Source organism: Bos grunniens, chromosome 4 (assembly GCF_055505025.1).
Source record: "Bos grunniens cultivar Pamir isolate PY7600 chromosome 4, Bosgru_T2T1.0, whole genome shotgun sequence".
In the NCBI taxonomy this organism is placed as follows: Eukaryota; Metazoa; Chordata; class Mammalia; order Artiodactyla; family Bovidae; genus Bos; species Bos grunniens.
The window spans coordinates 45,294,450-45,316,285 of NC_141168.1; the positions used below are offsets into that span (position 1 = coordinate 45,294,450).

General features: G+C 50.5%; 1 protein-coding gene across 21 annotated transcripts in view; it reads right to left on the minus strand.

Moving 5' to 3' along the window:
• Nucleotides 1-21,836, minus strand: part of TNS3 (tensin 3) — a 222,296-nt gene that overhangs the window by 45,672 nt on the left and 154,788 nt on the right. For 19 of the 21 annotated variants that reach the window (XM_086396214.1, XM_086396213.1, XM_086396206.1 and 16 more), the window contains 4 exons: nt 19,696-20,955; nt 3,526-3,689; nt 2,506-2,632; nt 2,335-2,418 (listed from right to left, as the gene is read on the minus strand). In XM_086396214.1, coding sequence (XP_086252340.1) covers nt 2,335-2,418; nt 2,506-2,632; nt 3,526-3,689; nt 19,696-20,955 — 1,635 coding nt within the window. Of the gene's footprint in view, nt 1-2,334; nt 2,419-2,505; nt 2,633-3,473; nt 3,690-19,695; nt 20,956-21,836 lie in introns of all 21 variants that reach the window. The other 2 variants (XR_015162346.1, XM_086396202.1) reach the window with 2 other exon arrangements.

The window sequence follows — 21,836 nt, forward strand, 5'->3', positions numbered from 1 at the left end:
TTGCTACATGAGGAGTTGAGCTCAGCTCCTTACCCTGCTTCAACTGTACAAATAAAATTCATCTCTACCACCTTTAATTGGTGTCCTGCTGTTTCTCCCTGACACTTGTGTGCTGGCTGTCTGGGAAATGAATTGACACATTTGGGTTTATGCTGACTAGTGCTGGTCGCTCAGTCATGTCCGACTCCCTGTGAACCCATGGACTGCAGGCTCCTCTGTCCATGGAATTCTCCAGGCAAGAATATTGGGGTGAGTAGCCATTCCTTTCTCCAGGGAGTCTTCCCAACCCAGGAACTGAACTCAGGTAGATTCTTTACCATTGCATCACCTGGGAAGCCTTTACACTGACTAACCTGGTACCAAGTTCAGGCTGATGGAATAACACACACAGAGGAATTTTATGTAGTTAGTGTTACACTAGCTGCATACTAACAAAGGACATAATTGACATCTTAATAGCAACAAAATCAGAAATAGTCGTCAAAGCTCAAATCCATTCTGATTGGGTCAGTTGATTACGCTACCTGACCTGTGAATCTCCCACAAATCCAACACACTTTTCCCCATCATTTCTGAAAGCATTTTTGTCAGAGCTGCTCCACCCCACTGCCTATTCCAACTGCTGTTCTGCATACAGCAGATGGATCAATATATGAAAACAGAAGCCTGAGCAGTTGCCTCCCTGTCTCAAGCCTTGTTATGACTAGCACTGCTTGCAGATGCCATACCACTACCCTCCATAGCTACAGAGAACAGCTGTGGCTGGGCCTCTGCTCATACCTCCAGTGCCCTGCAGACCCCTGTTTCCATCCTCTCCTGGTCTGAAGGACCCTCTGCCACAGGGCCTGTGCCTGCTATTTCTCCATTCCAAATTCCCCTCTCCATTCACCTAGTTAACTCCTACTTAAACCTACTCACCCTTCAAACCCTCAGACCTCCTCACCAGGTAAACAACCAATAAAAATTGGCAGAGTGCCACCATTCTGTCCAGGGCTCTTCCCCATCACAGATCACTACAAGACTGAAAAATAAAACCTGTTGTAAAGAAGAGGGTTGAATATAGTCTCTACATGGGAGCCACCACCACATCACTGTGTCTCAGGGGTTAGCCATACCCCTCATACAATGCAGAGCACATGGGACCCCCAGTCAGTGCTGTGTGTATATCTCTGAGCTCTTCCTGGGCAAACGTCCTCAAGGATTGCCAACATGAAAATATGGATGACTCAGAAGGTGTTCTTAAGATTAAATAGCTCCTCAACCACGTGACCCTGCAATCCCACTCCAGAGCATATATCCGAAAGAAAAACAAGATCCAAAAGGACACATGCACCCCAATGTTCGCTGCACACTGTTTACAAGAGCCAAGACATGGAAGCAACCTAAAACCATAAAGGAAACTTTGGAAGAAAAGCAGCCCTTCTATGAAACGATATACAGATCTTGTTTTCTCTGGAGAAAGAGGGGAAATGGAGCTAGCTGTCATCACTACAACTTCCTCTGCATAAAAGACGGTATTTAAATACAAAGTCTGCTTCCCCCTCCCACCAAAGTGCATCTAACGAGCAGCAAAGGGAACCCTCACTCACCTTCCCTGGGGCAGAATAGCAGGAATCCCCACTTACAGAGAACAGCGATTCTAAAATGTAAGTTCAGTTTGGGCTACATCCCCCCTCCACCTGCCCAGGGCTATGATGTCCTGGACTCTCAAGGGAGCTGGAGAACGTCCATACCAGGAAGGGGTGCTGAGTAACCCACCACCACTGTGTTAACGCTCCCTTCCCAGGGCCGGTGCACAGGCTAACTAGATCCCACACGTATGTAAAGTGCTGGGTGGAGTGGGGGCAGGGTGCAGCAGACAAATCCGAAGTGGCCACTCAACTGGGGAGATTCAGGATGGTGGCCAAGGACGTAAGGAGTCAGGACAGGGCTCTGTGAACATAAAAGACGGGACACCTCGCAGCAGGCGAGGGGCGAGGACAGCCATGTCTTTCAGAGTGGGGAGCTCAATGCTCTCTGAAAGTAGCCCTGACTTTCTCTGAAAAGGGTGGGCCGGGTGTTTCCGTTTCTTCTTTCAACTCTAAGTAATGCTACAAGAAGCTGAAAAGCATTGATGTTTGGCTGCTGAGAACACCAGGACCCAACCCATCAACACCTGAAAGTGCTGAGTGAACAGAAGGAAACACAGTCAGCACCACTCCTGCCCCCAGCAGGCTGCATGCTGTGTTGCTGCATCTTCCCCGGCCAGAACCACATTTCTTAGGTGTGACACACGTAGAAATATTTCTGCATGAGTGGACGTCCACAGCAGAGGAAAGGAGGTGGGTGTCTTACCATGAGCTCCTTTATACAGAGCACTGGGGCTGCCCATCTGTGGCACGGATGGGCTGAACGGAGAGTAACGTGGGCTTGTTGTCCCTGGAAAAGAAGGCAGAGTGAGGAGCTGTCCCCCTCTCCACCCTGAAGGGGTGGGATTGCACACAGGGAGCTCTGCTTCTTTCTTACCATATGGCGTTTCTGGAGACACAGGAAATGCAGGGGTGGGAGAGATGGATTCACTGCCACTGTTGGTTGGAGAGAAGATCCTGCCATCGATCACATCCAGGTCTGGGGGATACGTGGTGATCACTGCCTGAAATTGGCAAAGTGGAAGTCAGGTGAAGGCCACCTCCAGACAGCTGGGGTTCCTGGCCCTCACTGAGCCAGCCCTCTTCTAAGACTAGTGACAGGAGGCAGCCATGGGCAACTGGAAGAAGCTTCAGTAACAGTCAAGGAAGAGCGAAGTGTTTTGTGGTCAACATTACATTGTTCGTAAGTGGAGATGGCAGAGAGTTTATTTAGCAGAGGGAAATGAGTGTTAAGTAAAAAAAGCAGGATAAAAGAATTGTCACCTGTAATGTGTTTACAGATACATAAAATACCCAATGAATTAAATACATAGGCATAGAAAAGAGGCTGGAAGGATACATTCCAGATATTAACTCTGCAACTTTCTTTCCTTGTCTATTCTGGGTTCCAACTTGTCCACTTTTGAGAATAAATGAAACCCTAATTTCAAAAGGTTCACCTTTGGGGGTTTGTCAACCTGTCTTACTTCAATTCTGATTAAAAGCCTTAAGTATGGCTCCTCAAAAATATTCTGTAGATCTCCCCGAAGGACACATATCCACAGTGACCATATTTCTTCCTCCTCCCTCCCAGGGACCCCAGGAGGCTTTGGGTCAGGGACTCGGGTTCCTTTAAGATGACTTCCGTTTGCCCTTTGCCACTGTTGTCCACCCTCTAAGACCTCTACCCTCACGACTCATTGCATACTTGGCCCCTCAATCCCCATTCCACAGATCAGAACACAGATGACCAAGTGCACGCTGGCACAGCTCTCTTGGGAGAGGGGATCCCACCCAGCTGGCAGGCCTGCCTTCAGGGAGGAACCATGTTTGTGAGATGGGGACGAAGCTGGGTGGGGAACTGACCTGGCGACTTGGGACAGGGCTCAGGCCAGGCTCTGGGTAGTGGTGTGTATACCTCTTTGGTGTTGTCTGGGGAGAGAAAGGGCGCCAGGCCTGGAGTCTGTTCTGAACTGGTGGTCTTTCCCCAGCTGCATTTGGAGAAGGTGGGCTGCTCCCCAGCTTCGTTATCATACTGCTCAAGGCTTAGCTTCCGGAATCTTCCCCCAAGTGGCTCATCCCCTGTTAGGAGAGAGACAAGTGGGCTGCAGGCACTTTCATCATGGAGAACACTGACCTTTGATTAAAACCGACTTTAAAACTTCTCAGAGGCACTCTGCATTTTAAATTTTTTTAGTTCCAGAACATCTTCATCACCCAAGTCATACTCCATACCCATTAAGCATTCTCTCCCCATCACCGACCTCCAACCCCTGGCAACCATTCATCTACTTTCTGTGTCTATGGATTTGCCTACTTTGGACACTTCATGTACATGGAATCGCACACTCCACGTCCTTTGGTGCCTGACTTCTTTCACCCAGCATGACCCTTTCAAAGCCCGTCCTCTTACTGGGTGGAATAACCACTGTCCATGTCCCATCTGTGTTTCTCAATGTCAGCTCCAGCAGGGAGTCGTGCCTGGCTGGTTCCCCAAGGTCAAGAACACTGCCCGGCCCACCAGAGGTGCTCAGGAAGCATATGGAACAAAGAAAGGCTGGGACCCAGGATCGAGGCTTCTTCCCCATCACTGAGTGAGCAAGAAAGAACAAGACTGAAAGAACCCAGGCTGCCTAACAGCTGCAGGGACTTGGTCTGAGGCCTCTGCCCTAGTAATTCATCTTCTTCTCAAGGCATTGGTGGTCAACTTTGGGGTCAGAGTGCTTGCACCTTGCTCTAGTCTGAGGAAGTAACAGCCACTCAGACCAGAGACACAGAAATCTTTTCTTGAGTCACAAACAGGTATACATATTCACTTGTCTACACAAACGGTCACCTTCTTTATATGTTGTGCTGAATCTTTAAGAAAAAATTTTTGTCCATTCTTTGTTACCACCATGAATCATCTAAGTGCTAAGTGCTTATTTGCTCAATCCCAGTGTACAGATATAGTGATACAAGAACTGTAACCAGTACAACTTTTTATTTCAAAGTGTCAAAAAATACTTTGTGTTTTATCGCAGGTCCACACTGGTTGCTCAGGGGAGCCACAGGGGCTGCTGTGCATGGACATGCAACCCAGAGGGCATCCTCAGACTCACAGGGCAGGCAGGGAAGCAGCCCAGGCAACCAGCAGCTCTGACAGCCTGCCTGCTCCTTTTGGAAGCAGCTTCTGGGGAGGACCAGGCCGTGGACGGTGCCTGGGGCTCTGGGATAGGACTGGGCTGGGTGTGACCTACGGTGGCTAAGAACATGCCAGAGGTGTACGTGAGCCCTGTGTACTCATCCCCAGTCAGGGCCAGAGTGCCCTGAAGGCCACACCACCCGCAGAGGTGCACGGTGGAGTGAGGCCCCTGAGCATGACCGGTCGACTCTTAACAGTGAGGAATTCTGGGCAGGGGAAAGCTAAATTCAGGCACTAACAGTCAATATCCACTGCCCCACTGGCCAGTGCAAGAAACATCATAGATCCTTCAGCAGTGCCCCCACCAACAAAGACTCACTTTATGCAGGATGGGGAGAGGGTCTGGGGAATCTCAGCAGAGGTGGTTTGGAGACTTGCTGCAGGCTATTAGGATGGCAGTGTTTCTTTCTATCAATGACATGTGTGTGTGCTAAGTCACTTCAGTTGTGTCTAACTCTGTGCAACCCCATGGGCTATAGTGTGCCAGGCTCCTCTGTCCATGGGATTCTCCAGGCAAGAATAACCTGGAGTGGGTTGCCATGCGCTCCTCCAGGGGATGTTCCCACCCAGGGATCAAACCCACGTCTTTTATGTCTTCTGCATTGCAGGCAGATTCTTTACCACTAGTGCCGCCTGGGAAGCCCTGCACAGAGGCATCACTCTCCCGGCAGAGTGTGTCTGCCCTTCCTAAAGAGGTAAAGATACAGGCATCGGAGTTATCAGAGGCCAGCCCTCCCCAGACGACAGACCGTGCCCTCCTCTCAGACTCAGTGCAAACAGGAGGGACCCCCGCACCATTTCCAGCCCACTGTGACACCCCTGGAGAAACAAGGAAGGGGGGCATGATGGTGCTGTGGCACCGGGATGTGCCCACCATGCGCCCACCTCTGCTGGGGGAATGACGAACAACAACCCAGGCTCCCTACAACAGCCAGGCCTGGGCACACGGGCTACAGAGAAAATCCCAGAATCACAAAATTAAGGTGGTCTACTGTGTCTTTTTGCAGACGAGGAAAATGGGGTCTTGGGTTGAGACCTGCCCTTCCACACATAGCACGCTCCAGAATTTTACTGCACTTGACACTACTTTTTTTTACAAATGGAAGGTTTGTGTCAATTCTGCATCCAGCACATTTATTGCATCATTTCCCACAGCAATGGTTCACTTTGTATCTCTGTGTCACATTGTGGTAATTCTCATAATACTTGAAACTTTTTCATTATTATATTTGTGATGGTAATTTGTATTCAGTGGCCTTTGATATTACTATTGTAATTACTTTCTTGTTTTGTATTTTTAAATTAAGGTATGAACACTACTTTTTTTTTTTTTTAGACATAACACTCTTGCATACTTAACAGACTACAAAGATGCTTGCTCCTTGGAAGAAAAGCTATGACCAACCTAGACAGCATATTAAAAAGCAGAGACATTACTTTGCCAACAAAGGTCCATCTAGCCAAAGCTATGGTTTTTCCAGTAGTCGTGTATGGATGTGAGAGTTGGACTGTGAAGAAAGCTGAGCGCCAAAGAATTGATGCTTTTGAACTGTGGTGTTGGAGAAGACTCTTGAGAGTCCCCTGGACTGCAAGGAGGTCCAACCAGTCCATTCTAAAGGAGATCAGTCCTGGGTATTCATTGGAAGGACTGATGCTAAAGCTGAAACTCCAATACTTTGGTCACCTGATGCGAAGAACTGACTCACTAGAAAAGACCCTGGTGCTAGGAAAGATTGAAGGAGAGAGGAGAAGGGGACGACAGAGGATGAGATGGTTGGATTGCATCACTGACTCACCGAACATGAGTTAGAGAAAGCTCTGAGAGTTGGTGATGGACAAGGAGGCCTGGCATGCTGCAGTCCACGGGGTCACAAAGAGTCGGACATGACTGAGCGACTGAACTAAACTAAATAGTATAAATATAACTCTCATATGCACTCGAAAACCAAAAACATATCTGAGTCACTTTATTGAGGCAATATTTGCTTTATGGCAATGGTCTGGAGCCCAGCCTTCAATGTCCCTGAGGTCTGTACCCGTGTTTAGTTTCTGTGTGAAGATTCACAAACACAAACGTGCCTGGTGTCTGATTAACAAACATCATTCTGACAAGTCCGCTGGACCCTCCCATTAGATACAGAGACAATCCCATGGGAGGTGGCTTTCTGCACCAATACGCTCAGAGGAGTTGTACAAGTTACCCTAATTTACAGACAGCAGGACTAGAGTCCTCGAGGTTCGGATGGGAGTGCCTCTTGGGATCACACCCTTTGAGTCATCCACCAGCGGCTGGAGGCAGGCTGCCCACCCTCTCCAGGGAGTGCCTTGATTCCATTTCACTTAGTCAGTTATATAAGAAATGCTTCAAACCCATACTCAGAACTGTAGTAAAGAAGCCACTCATAAATCTGGCTATGACCAAATTTTTCCTCTTCAGTACAGAAGTCCAAAGAATCTGTCTGACAATTCAGGAGACATGGGTTCAGTCCCTGGATTGGGAAGGTCCCTTGGAGAAGGAAATGGCAACCCACTCCAGTATGCTTGCCTGGAAAATCCCATGGACAGAGGAGCCTGGTGGGCTATAGTTTATGGGGTTGCAAAGAGCTGGACATGACTGAGCGACTGAGCATGCCCTGAGAGAAGTCAAATCCAAAAACAGAGGAAGGAGGAGACACTGAGAGCAGGACAGAATTGCTGCACTGAGCCCTGTGCCCACGACGGCTGGGTCCCTGCAGATGGCTCAGCAAACTGCTCCCTCCTGGGGCCTTCCTCAGGCAAAGGGCATCCGGTGCCGCCCCCTGCCCTGCTCGGCTCTGGTGCAGCCAGCAGAAAAGGCCCCAGGACCCCACTGCCCTCCAAGTCACAAAAGCGATAGGAATCAGCATAGAAACCATGGAAACCTAGGATCACAGGGTTACCAACAATCCCAGTGACCTGCACATCCCCGTACAAGCCCCGCTCACATTCTCAGCCAGGGGTCTCTGTGGGGGATCTGGTGGGGAGCAGCTCTTCCTGAACAAAACGCTGCCTGCCAGTCTTGTCATTGGGATTCACTTTCCCACCAACATGCAGCACCATGACATGGTCTGCAGTGGCCATATAACCTGAGACGGCCCACTCCAGCCAGTCCCTACGCTGGGCAGGGACATCAGATGTCTTCAGATCCTTCTCCTCTCCTCCTGACATAGGACATGATACACACCAGGCCTCAGGACCCACCTATCCAGGCTGGAAAGGGGGCAAGTGTTCTCAGGTGCCCCCCTTATCACTACTCCCGAAGGCCTGAGAATCGCAGTGTTTCAATGATTCACCTTATCCATGGGTGGAGCCGGGGTCAAGGACAGAGAAATAACACGTGCTGAGCCTGAGTGCATCTGTCTGCGCGATGTCGCCTCAGTCCAGGCCAGGCTGAGGGGTAGGGCTCAGCTTCACTATGGGATGTGGGAGCTTGCTGAGTGTGAGAGACAAGCAAGTCTTGGTCATTCGGTCATCCAGGCCACTCACAGGGACGGAGCCCTGCCGGGATCAGGGCAGTGCAGCCTTACACTGGCCACCGCAAGAAAGTGGCATGGAGTGAGTGCAGGAAAATTTGGGGGTGCTGAAGACAGAACAGGAGAGCCAGTCCTCATATGGGGGCACCCAGACATACCCACTGAGCCCTGGAGAAGTGGGGGTCTGGGGCCAAGAAGTGGGGTGCCCGCGAAGCACTTAGCACCTGGGATTGAATACAGCCTAACTAGGAAGGTGGCACTATGGTTGCCAATTTACCACTGAGCCAATGGAGGTTCAAGAGGTGACATTCTCAGATCGCTCACTAGAAAACTGTAGCCAGGAGCCCCTTGGCTACTCTTCACCTAAATACAGACAACTCCATTATGCAATAGAGTGAAATCACATGGTCATAGGTAACTCAGAGCACACAGATTTTCCCTGCACTGTGCTAGGGCAGATTCAGATTTATCTGGGTAACTATCTGATCCTCTTTAAAAATGAACTTGAGAACCAGCGAGGTGAGATTCTATTCTATTTCTATTCTATTTCTACCTGCTGAAATAAAGCTTGGACCTGCATCGGGGCCAGCACAAGGAGTCACCACCCAGCACCATGGCACAGAACACCCATCCATGCTCGAAGTTCTACAGCAAGTAGAATTTCTCCTGCCTCACCGAACAGTAGAACAGCCTCTGGAAGGTTAGGCCACAGCTCCAAGATGAAACATGAATAAGAAACAATGATTTTCAAATGTGACTGAACATTAAAATCACTAAAAATCCTGACTCTAGGGCCTCACCCCTTACCTGTGAAGTCACGACCCTCAGGAATGAGGTCCACGTGTCAGCACTTTTTATAAACTCTCATGTTTCCAACACACAAACAAGCTCGAGATCCAGGCCTCATCTCAATCTTGGATTCACACTGGAGTTTCACAAGTGGGGAACATTTAAGATAATTCTGACCCCTGAGACACGACCCAGGCCAATCCAACCGAACCTTCTGGAGGCGGAAGCTGCATGGGCACTTTCATCACCTGCATTTTGTCCAGTTTCCAGGTGAGTGTGCTGTGCGGCCAGGTGGCAAATGCCAGCTCTGATGAGTGAATGAAAACTCATGACCTCCTAGAACATGACCTATGTCTTCTATCTGGGGCACTGCAAGGTAAAGCGCCCTTAATCTATTTATTTATCTCTATACGATCATATAAGAATGAAGCCTGCGTCATCAAGGCTTGCATGGTGGGTTCTGGAAACTCCCTCGCCTTCCTAGGAGCAAAAACAATCACCAAGGATTTGTCTGGATTATTTGGCTCCCGAGTTAAGTTTGAGGCCTCCTGATTTCAGCTCATTCAAATAAACATGTGCATCCTCTAAAGAGAGAGTGGCAAAGGGAAAGTGACAACGAGAAACCCAAACACTCCCCCCAGCTTAAATGTTCCCAGAATGATTTAACAATGACGTAAGGAGCTTTTCCCTCCTCAAACTGATTCAGCTGCAGGGTATATTCTTAAAGGGTTGGGTGATGCCTTTTAGAAATTCCTAGTCTGAGTGCAGAATAATGTTGAAGAGCTCAGGGAGAAGCCTCAACCCCTGGGATCCCTCTCTGATCCAACGGACCCCAGAGCCTTAGAAGTGCTTATAGGAATGTGACCAGCGGACTCCAGCCAAGGAACGCCAAGAGGCTGAGGAAAGGACACCTACCATTTGGATTACAAAAGTGGAAATCCTTTCCACTGGGGAACAGCAAAGTGCTTGGTTAGGTGGTAGCATTTCCTCTAAAATGACAGATTTAAAAGGGAAACTGATTGTGTCCAAAAAGCTAGGAAGCATTCCCTTCTACTATAAGAAATTTCAGCAATATGCTCATGTTTTACCCAGAGTAAGCTTGTAATTTACAGCACAGATGTAAAAAGTAGCACAGCAACCAAAAGGCAAGACCACTACTGGCCCCCTGCATGACTCCTGCCCGTTTAGACACCATCAGCAGAGGCTGGTGCCGAGTTTGAGTTCCTTTTTGCTTATCTGAATTTATTTTATTCTTACCTTCTCCTTCCACCCACTACCATCACTTGATCTTACTGGCCTCTCCTCACATACTTCATCTTTCAGCAACTGTGATGTTTCCATAGTGCACCTCAGGACGGTCACTAGGACTGTCCACTTTTGGGGCCACCTTCAGTGGAAGGTGATGCAGGCAGATGAAGCCCTAGGCCGATGGGCCATGAGAAGAAACAACACACAAGACTTGCAGAGAGAAGCCAAGAGAGCTGTGACTCCTAGGCCTGTCTCGGCTGGAGCTGCCATAACCTCTTTATCCTGAGCAAGAGCGGGGTCTTGGTGCTATCTACCCAAGGATGACATAAGTTAACACTTCTCCGCAGTGAAGGCATATGTGAGTGTCAGTCACACCTGTACTGACCAGCTTATTTCTACCACACACGAGGAAGAGCTTCTGGAAACAAGCCATCCATACCAGAGGCCAGGGGTCACCAAAGCAGACTTTCAAATATCTGAGGGGGCGTCTTCTTGGCAACTTAGCCAAAGAACTGCCACATGGTCCAGCAGTTCCCCTCCTGGGTATTATCCCCAAAGAATGAAAAGTGTCAGTTGCTCAGTCATGTCCGAGTCTTTGTGATCCCAAGGACTGTAGCCTACCAGGCTCTGCTGTTCATGGAATTTTCCAGGCAAGAATACTGGAGTGGGTTGCCACTTCCTTCTCCAGGGGATCTTCCTAATCCAGGGATTGAACCTGGGTCTCCTGAATTGTAGGCTGATTCTTTACCGTCTGAGCCACCAGGGAAGCCAGGGGTTCGAATGAATACTTATACGTGAACATTTACAGCAGCTCTATTCACAGTCACCAAAAGGTCACCATCCACAGATGACTGGATAAGCACAGTATGGGCTGTCCATGCAGCTGAATATCACTCAGCCTTGCGCTACAACACGAGTGAGCCTGCAAAACCTTATGCTGAATGAAAGAGGCCTGACTGCAAAGGCGACACGTATCCTATGATCTCATTTATGTGAAATGCCCAGAGGAGGAGAATCTGCAGAGACAGAAAACAAACTGGGGCTCCCAGGGGCTGGGAGAGAGGGGAATGGGGGTGACTGCCATTGAGTACAGATTTCCTTTTGAAGTTTCAGAAGCGCTCTGGAGCTAGATAGAAGGGATGGTTATACGACACTGTGAAGGGACTTAATGCCATAAATTGTACATTTTAAATGGTTAAATGGTAAATTTTACAATAGATGCATTTTTCCCCAGTAAAAAAAGATCTGAGGGGATGATTTTTGTTCACTAGGCTGGCCTGCCTGAGGGTTTTCACCTTAAGATGAACACTAAATTAAATAAATCGCTTTTCTAAAAATTTATCCTTTAACATGAGTGTTAGGGTGTTACATGTATTTAAAAAAAATTTGTTTAAGTAGTTTACATAAGCTGTGACTTTGATTTCAGGGTAGTAAAGTTGGCATCAGATAACAGATGTTCTAAACACAGAATGGTGGGCCTGAGGGGTTGAGAATCACTGCTGCAGGCCCAGGTGGTGCAGAGCAAGTAGAAGAGGCCACACCTGCAGCCCTCTCAGGAATGTGGGGAGACGCCCGTCAGGGTGACCGCCTGGGGCACTCAAATCCGCCTGTTGGTGCAGTGAGGGTCACTGGAGCAAAAGGAACTGATTCATGAACTCTCAAATTTATAACATGCTTTTTATGCAACAAAAATAAGTAGTTGCAACAACAGCTTCCAGCAATGACCATGCATCTCTCACTCTAAAATCTTTCCCAAATTAGAAGTATGCAGAGCTCCCTGCAACATGGCAGGCCAACTCCATCACAAATGTGCACTTGTAAGCATCTGTTTGTCCACCGCTCTTCATGGTCCTAAAGCATCAGTTTGAAAGGTCATGGCTTGTCCTAACCCCAGGCGGGACCCTCCTTTTGGACTGCTGATGGCACCTGAATACCCCGCCTACCACTCACCTCCAGTGATAGGACCTCACAGGTGGAGAAAGTGCAGTTTTGCCTGTGGCAAAAGAGAGAACAAGAGTCCTTCCCAGAAACATCACCAGAAGCCCTCAGCCTGGGTTCACTGGCCATCGCTCCACAATCTCCTTTACCCTGGTAGGCTTGGGTAGGAGGAAGTTCCTCCCCCGCAACCATAATTCTTGGTTTCTCCCGCTTTCCAGGAGCTCATGACTGGCGTGGGGTGGCTGGGGCAGATGGTGATAGAAGAGCAAAGAGACAGTCACAGGTCAGTGTTTTCCATGGAGATGGGTGGTGAGCCTGGACATGTGCGGAAGAGATGGTGGTTGGGAAAGCATTTCAGAGAGGATGTGACCCTAGGCTGACCTATGACAACCCAGAGAGTCCCTGAGAGGTGGAGGCCACTGAATGGAGCTCCAGGCCTCCTCAGGCTCCCTGAGGGAAGCACCGTGCCCCGTGGGTCCCTGCTCCTGTGCGTCCTGAGGGCTAGGGCGTCCTGCAGCTGTACTGAGATTGGTCAGTATGACACACAGCCTGAAAACATACGCTCCAGCTCAGGTTGAAATCAACATCCAGAGCTGTCATGAGGACACTGATGGTACCCAGTAAGCCTTCGCCAACCCAAGGACGCTCACCACCTTGCTCACTGGGAACAGCTCTAGTGGACAGCTGAAGGCACAGGGGGTTTCAGCGTGCAGTGAGAGGGCAGGTGTGAAGGTAGAGTTAGATTAACTGGGTCCAGGGACTGTGATCACAGCAGGCAGCCAGAAACTCTAACCACAAGCCCCTTCCAGACTTGCGTGATCAGGACCTTGTGCATGGAAGGAAGGAAGAAGAGAGGCAAGTGGAGGGGGAGACAGCGTCGGGCAGACACCCATGTAGAAGCCATGACTTTGACAGACTCCAAGGGATGCAAATATGCATACACAGAGCAGGTCAATTAAGAAATTACTCTGGCCTTTAAAATGTATTCACCTTTTTTGTGTGTTAAAAACACATAACACTACATTTACCAACTTGACCATTTTTAAGTGCACAGTTCAATGTTAAGCATATTCAGACTGTTCTGCAACAGATCTCTGACTTTCTCATCTTGCAATACTGAATAAAAGTGACTCAGCTGAAGATGCTGAAGAGGTATGGAGGTATAGACACATTTCCTTAAGCTCTACTCTGCTAGAGCTCTTCAGACAATATGAGTGAACCCGAATCCAGATTACATTAGATTTGTGAGCATAGCACCCACCATCTAAACCCACCCAAAGAGAACCAAAACCTAGTTTCAATGAGTTAGCGCTTCGCTTTGTGTTTCTGAGGAAACCAGCGGAACTCATCCTTCACCCTCTTATTCCTGAGATTGCCTGCAGCTGCCAGGGTGGGCCCTACCAAGTCCTCTCCACCCAAGGATACAGAACTGCAGCCGGCTTCTGCAGAGATGCCAGGTCCTGCCCCCGGACACAGGACCACCCCTGACCGGCAAATGGTCATCCTGTCTTGGAAGGTGATGAGAAAAGGCCTAAGGGTGGAGAAAAAAGCCCTGAGCCCTCACTCTCTGCTCAATACATCCCCAGATCACACAGTCTGCAGCAGGTTCTGACCCTGATCCGGTACCCTCTTCCCGGAAATGCCTAAGAACTAACACAGGAAGGGTCCATGGGCCAACTCTGAGTCTGAGTCACCCGCCCTCTCTGACCTCAGGCTTCCTCTCTGTGACGGGACGTCATCTTCCACCTCGTTCAACCAGAGGAACCAGGAGTGCCTTGAAAGCAGGCGATCCTGGAGGAGTCTTCTTGGTTCTGAGAAGCCTGGCTTCCCTGGAAGCACATGGGCTGCCCCCAAAGCCTCGCAGCAGCTGGCTGGGGTCCACGGTAGGCCTGGGTCCTGCTGCCCCAGGTGACGCTGGGGTCAGCCCAGGAAACTTTTCCCTGACTCAGGGTCTGCAGCCTCAGGGAACAGACGAAATACTGAAGGCAGGCATTCTGTCTCAGATGTGTTCTGTGTCCACACTCACCCCTTTTTCCCTCTTCTCCTCCGTCTCTGTGCACCTGGATTCCCAATCCATGAACACGCCTGCACTTCCGTGTACCTGGGCCCGGTCTCTCCCAGTGTCTGCAGAGCCCACACCCACCTTTCCCCCAGAAAGGCCTTGCTCTCTACTCCCTGATGCCCCTGGATCTCCTGTCACACCCCTGTGGGCTCCTGCCACCACAGCTCCCACCTGTGCTCAGGAGGTCCCTCACTCATGGTGCGGACCCATGGCTGAGGACCTTGGGTTCTTATAATGGTTCCCTTTGGCTGGGGTTTAATGTATAATGTAAATTGATGGGCTTTCCACTATGAAGGACTGGAAGTTGATACTTGTCACTGTGACTCTCCTTCAGCATAAATGAGACCTTGGACGTGGACGGGCACTCCTGCAGGGATGACTGTGTCCACAGAAGCACAAGAGGGGCGCTGGCACAGTGCCCTAGCGCCATCTGTGAACCGAACATGAGGCCGGCCAGGAGCCAGCAATTGTGGGTGGGGGAGTTGATGTGCCATGAATAAAGTATCTCGACAATAGGAAATAAGGAGCCCGTAGGTATGAGCAAGAGAGCTGGCCTCCTGCCATCCGTGGAATCAGAAACTTCACATACTGAGTCATTCCTTTTGTTGCTTGGTATTATCGGCTGAAATCTCCCCTCACTTAAAGGATGTGATCTAAGAAACCCACTTTTGAGCAGGGATGCAGTGCAGCTGGGTGACCTTGGGGGTGGGGCAGCGCGAGGCCCCAGCAGCGCCCAGACAGGCTGTGGCTGAAGCACAGTCGGTATCCGCTCAGAGCAGGGGAGCTGCAGAGGCGCTGGGCACCTGCACGGAGTGAAACGCCTCCATACCTCACCCCATTTTACAAGGCCTCCCAAGGCTTTCCGAGATTCCACCACTGTAGGGCTTTTCTCTTGTCTCAGAGCCAGGACTGACTTCCTACACAGCCCATGATGAACCTCGCTAAGTTCTCCAAGCCAATTCAGCAAAGACACATGAGTTCTTGGAAGGTCACCTGCACTTCCACCAGCACCACATCTGCTCTATTTACAAACATTACTATGTGCCAGGAAACAAAAGAAGTCACTGCCACTGCCCTCCAGGGGTTTTTTGATCTGGGAGCAGAATTTGAGTGGAATTAGGTCTCAGCCATAGGATGCAGAGTGAGACAGATGGAGGCTATTTATACACTATGAAAGTGAAAGTCGCTCAGTTGTGTCCAGCTCTTTGTGACCCCATGGACTGTAGCCTGCCAGACTCCTCTGTCTGTGGAATTCTCCAGGCCAGAATACTGGAGTGGGTAGCCTAACCCTTCTCCAGGGGATCTTCCTGACCCAGGAATCAAACTGGAGTCTCCTGCATTACAGGCGAGTTCTTTACCAGCTGAGCTTCTAGGGAAGCTTGTTTATTCATTGGGAATGAACGTCAGGGGTGATGCAGACACAGCACCAAGAACAGGGAAGGTGCTGAGTGGCAGTGCTCACTATCACCTTACCATCACCACCCCCACCACCATCACCATCATCACCCTCCCCACCATCACTATCATTACCATCACCATCACCACCACCATCGCTACTATCATTAACGCTACCACCACCACCATCCTCACCATCATTATTATTGTGCTGACTGCAGGTAGACTTTCTCAGAAAATGCTTAGCCTTCGCATATAATTGTCATCTCAGAAATAACCAGAGCCACGGTAGACATGCTGCTGCCTGAAGAGCTGGTGCAATGTGAGCTGTGCAGGACATGCGGCAATCCCCAGGAGGAGTTCCAGGTAATGCCACCCCCAACTCCCTACCACCAGGTAACTTGTGGTCTTTCTCATAATCAGGACACAACCTGCCAAGAGTGAAGGATTTCACTAACTTCGGGATGCTAACGTCTCTGTGACAAACCTTTTTCTACAGCCAGAATTAAGACACACTATGCAGCAGTCAGCATCCGGGGGCAAGATGCAAGGCAGGCCAAGGAGGGTCTCATGTAGAAAATACAGTGTCATAGAACTTTCCAGCCTATTTCCTATTTGTATGCAAGACATGAGGCCACTCTGGTCAGATACTGACCCCCATCAATAGGGTGAGCCTCAGGCACACAGACATGGGACGATGCATCTGTGGGGTGAGAGCCATTGTCCTGCAAATATCATGGAGCCTTTCAGACTCATTGTCCCCTTCCTACTCAGTGTGGTAGAGCCAAGAACCACATGTGGACCAGTCCAGCTTGGCAGCCCTAGCCTCCCCCATCCAGAGGATGGATGTGTGCACTGGGGATCTGAACATCTTCAAAGCACAAGGACGCAGCATCCCCGAACCTTCCACATCTCCACATCAGTTGGTTAGCTGACTCTCCTTGCCATCTAGCAATTTTTTTCTATTGCTGGCTGATCTAGCTTTTTTGCAATTGAAAGATGTAAATACTCAGATGACATTTTGATATTAAAATCAAATGGGTTCCAGTGTCCTCTACACCAGCCAGGGAGAGAAGGAAGTTCTCTCTCCACCTCAATTCAAAGGGCTGAAAGCTAGAGACATGCACATTCTTTAGATGGGATTTCTAGCAAGACAAGACGTCCCAGAACGAAAGCCAGAAGTCTGCTTGCAGACTGTTCCAAGAACCCTCTACACTGTCCAGATCCTTTTCATCAATGTGGTGAGAGTCTCCAAGGCTCTGCACTTCCCAGCTTGGCACTGTCCTCAAACAGGAGCTCGCTCTGAAACTGAAAGCCGAACTCCGAGTTAGAAGGCCAGTCCTCACGCTGTGAGCTGCGAGCTGCCCAGCTGGCGGGTATTCATCGCTGCTCAGGGGTCCTACCAGAAGCTCATGCCCAAATTTCAGGAAGGTCTCTGAAGATTAGTGCCCATGTTTATTTATACCTCATCCCCTGACATCACCATAGTTTTACAAGTATAGAAGAAAACTAACAAATACCCAAGATTCCTAACAAACAGGAATGGATTAATAAACACTCTTAACTGAATTTGCATAATTAATAACCTAACATTCGCTGAAATTTTACAGGTCTGTTGAAGTATTCAACATTTTAAAAATGTCACTACTTTATAAGACCAGGAAATAGAAAAGATCTAAAATCAAAATTAAAATTCCAGTAATTACAGTGATGAGTTTATCAAGTAATTTAAGTATAGCTATCTAAAGGATGGAGGAGATGAAGGGACTTTCTAAAACCCCAGGCTCTATGTTTTACTGTTAAAAGACAGACGAGTCATTCGGGACTATGTTCCATCCACTGGAAAACAAATGAACTAAAGGAAGCTGTCAGACGGTAACTTGAGCTTAGAATCCTTCCCTCTTTCATATACTCAGCCACCTCCAACCTCTTCCAAATCTCAAAGGAGGTTTTAATCCAAGAAAGAAAAAAAAAAGATTTATGGTTTTAATTTTTCCAAGAAATTCCTTTTAAGTAGGTTAGGTGAGGTAAGAGACAGGATGCGGATAGCTTTGTTCCCACTGAAACTTTTTTTAAACTCAGAATCTCCTGAATGTATCTGACTAAATGAGTTTATATATCCAAATCATTCCATCTGTTTTATTGCTACAATTAACTACTCCAACAGCTACATATTCAAGTCTGATAACCTATTCCCAGAAGGTTCTCTCAGTTTTTCCCAACTCCCAAACTTCTGATATCCAAGGGCCCAGGTACTCAGGGAAAGGAAATGAATGTCACAGGGTGTGTGCGAGCTCAGTTTGCTTCAGTCGTGTCCCACTCTTTGCAATCCCATGGACTGTAGCCCACCAGGCTCCTCTGTCCACAAGATTCTCCAGGCAAGAATACTGGAGTGGGTTCTTGCCAACCCAGGGATCGAACCTGCATCTTCTGCACGCAAGCGGATTCTTCAGCATCGAGCCACCAGGGAAGCCCAGACATCACAGCATCATTACACTTATGATCCAGGTGCCCTTCAGGGGCTTGCGGACCAGCACTGCCTGTACCTTTCCACCCCCGGGGATGTGACAGGGTTTAATAGATGGAGCAAAGAGAAATTCAGAAACCACACCCTTAACCCAAAGCACACAGTCAGCCAACACATAGCTAGACAGGACCGAGGTCTGCAAAGCTCAGGTTCCCCAAGCCATCTGGGACCTGGCTGGGTCTGAAATCCACCCTGTCTGACTGCAAAGCAGGCAGGGCCTCTGTGTGCAGCCACAGGGCTGAGTCCCCCTCTACTGCGAACCACCTATGAGACCTTGGGCAGGCCACGTCCTGACACCTCTGGAAAATCAACCGTAAGACGGGATCTGTCCTTGCAGCTGAGGGGCCTGAGAAGATGAAAGGGTCAAGAACAATGCCAGCGGCAAGAGCAGCACTCCTGCCCCATCAGTGACCCTGGCTCAGCCCTCGGGGTCGGACTCAGGACTAGGAGGAAGCTACGGAATCCTTCCTGCATCCCGCCTCCCATCTTCACTTTTAGAGGCAGCATCCTTAGGGAACCAGCTGCCACCAAAGATGTGGATGCACACCGACATACCAACACAGGGAGGCCTGGTCTCACTGGTCACCACACTCTCGACCCCAAGGTGACCCCTGGGTCCTTGCAGCTCCACCCCTCCCTAAACCTCCCCAGACTTCAGCAGCACTCAGGTTTGGATACCTGATTTGGCCCATCTCCTCTGTGTGGAAGCTTCTATACACACACTCCCCAGATGTCCTCACATACTATTCCTTGACCCACTCTGTCCCAGTGCCCACAGCCTGCGGGGCATCCGCCCTGGTCCTACAGCCTGTGCCTCTCCAACATGGAGAGCCTATCACAGACTAGAACGCAACGCTTGCTCCCACATCCATTCAGCCATACACCCAGAGGTCATCTCTCTCCACTACAGCCACCCCCAGCCTTCCAAGGTCTCGCAGCTGGGCAGGAAGGCCTGGCCCTAACTCTGCACAAGCCACGTTCTAAGAGCCTGCACAGTGCCCGCCTCCTGTGCAGCAGAGCCCCAAAGGCTGAAGGGTGCACAGGGACGCCCTCAGGGCCCACATCCCTGCTGTGCTGGGGCTGCCGCTGGACCCTGCAGCCTGTCGTGGTGGCTGGGATCCCTACAAGCCTCTAGGCCCCGACTCTCCAGAACCTACCCCTCCATCACTCCTCCCACTCCCCGCCTCCACCCACCCCATGACCCTCTCTCTCTAGCTCGAGCTTGATGCCCCATGAACAGCCTCCCCACTCCCTGTGTGGCCAGCTCGTGGCCACCGTCCACACCTGAACAGTGTGGTCACTTGCCTGTCCTCACAAGACTGTGCCCAAGGCCCCAAGTGTCCTCCTCATTCCCCCCTTTCAGACTCTGTGACGAGCCCGGAGCTCTTCCATAAAACCTTATTCTATAAAACACAGACACAGGCAAGTGTGCATCCCATGAAACCCCAGCTCACCTTGCCTCACGGGGGCCCTGCCAGGGCCATCTCCTGTGTCCTGCAGGCGGCCACTGGCCCGTAGCCCGCCTGCCATGCCGTCTGGGGGCATGGGGCCGTTGGCCTGGCTGCCCGACATGTTCATGTGGGTGGGGATGGGCTCAAAGGTGGGGTCCAGCTCCAAGATCAGCCTGTTGAGCTGTTCGATTGACTGGTCGATGTCCAGGGTGGGTGAGCCTGGGGACAGGTCTGTGCCCAGCTCTGGGCCAGCACCATTCACGACTTTGACATCTGGAATCCTGGGTTTGAAGGCTGCTTTGCCAGGAGGGGGTCTCTGTATATCGGGAGGATGTGGCCCAGGGCCTATGCCCCTCTGGACGGCCACTCTGCTGCTGGCCCCCCGAGTGGGGGTGAGCGGGACCCTAGGCTGTGTCTGCAGCAGGCCAGAACTGTCTGCTGCACCACGGCTGCTGAGCCTGGCCTCCCCGTCAGGGGCAAAGCTGTACTGGTGAGCGGCCACCATCTGCTGCTGGCGCACCCAGGTCTGCGTGGAATAGCTGCTCGGCCCGTAGGCCTGCGTCTGGGCAGGCACAGAGGGCTTCCTGAGCACAGGCTGTGGCTGCTTGGGCTCGCGGTTCCCGAAAGCCCGCTCTCGCTCGAACAGGGGCTCCGCGGCGAGCCCCAGATCTGGGGCCAGAGCACCATGCTGATCTTCGCCGGCAGTGCTGCCGAATCCATCAGACAGGAGGGAGTTCTGGCTGCTCTGGTGGCAGGTGAAGGGGCTCAGGTGGGCTGACGGGTGGCCCTCCGAGGAGGACAGGGTCCCGATGCTGTCCACACTGTGCAGGTCGTGGCTGGGCATCTCGTCATCCAGGATGTCCGTCTCTCGGTCCTTGGGGGTGGTGTCTCCGTTCACGTGGACCTGGGCCGGTACAACGTGGCGGGTCCCGCTGTACTTGCTGTGAGCATCGCTCATATCCTTCAGGGGGCTTCCAGAATCCTCGAGGCCAAAGCCACTGAGCAACTGATCCAGCTCGGCCTTTTCCTGGGGGCTCAGGCCCCTCTTGGATCCGGGAGTCAGGTGCTCCTCGGTCCTGTCGGTCCTCACAGAGGCTGTGGAGTGGCCCGAGTCACTGCTGACAGACAGGGTGTGATCGCTGTGGTCTGGGCTGCTGGCGGCTGGGACGGCGGGGGACCCGCCTGGGACACTGGGATCTGAAGCGCTCTTCTTTCTCACCTTGGCGTAAAGACTGCCGTCCACGGGGCCCTGCGTGTGCAGCACTGGTGGGGAGACAACAAGAGACAGACTGTAAGTCAAAGATGAAAAGGGGCTTTGGGCTCTTAGAACACATCTATATTTTGTCTGAACAAATAAAACAAATGCATAACTTAGAACGCTCAGGGCCAAAGACTCTGCTAGAATCCAAAAATTCTACATATACTCCTGCGTAGCAAATGCCCACAAAGAAATCTGAATAATCAAACATCTTCAGGCCCTACCTTTTTATGCAAAGAGAAGGGTCATTTAGAGAATCTTTGGGCTTCTTCACACTCAGAGTCGCCTTGCCTCGAGGGCTCACTGTTCATTTCATCTGTAGTATGAATGGTGAGCACAGCTCCACTCACAAGTCTCCAAGACTCAGAATGGACTGTGCATATAAGACAGGAGAGAGCTTCTGTCAGCACCTACAAGGCATCTTCCAGGGGCCTGGGTAACAAATCCTTAGTAAACTGAACATCTAACATAGGTGCCTGCTGTCCTCAACCTTCTGAGATCTGCTAAAATCTAAATATGTAGCTCAACAAAAAGAGAAAGCACAGAAACTGGTCTCCGGCCTGCCTTCCTGGAAGTGCAGCATCTTTGGGCCAAGGAGGTGCCCACGAAGGCACAGCAGGACCTCAAAACACAGAGGGGTAACCACTGATCTCCATGCACAGATACGGCCAAGGAAAACAAAATTAGGCCTCCAACACAGATGGGAAGAGTGGAACCCTCTGCCACTATTATTAATTACGGCCTTGGCGGCGGCAGTCAACCACTCACTGGCTCACAACAAAGAGCTAGCTGGGAGGGCACTCAACAGCACAAGAGAGCTCGCGGTCAGCACCTCGCCACTGCATCCTCCTCTGCCTCCCGGTATTCCCAACTGTGAAACTGCAGG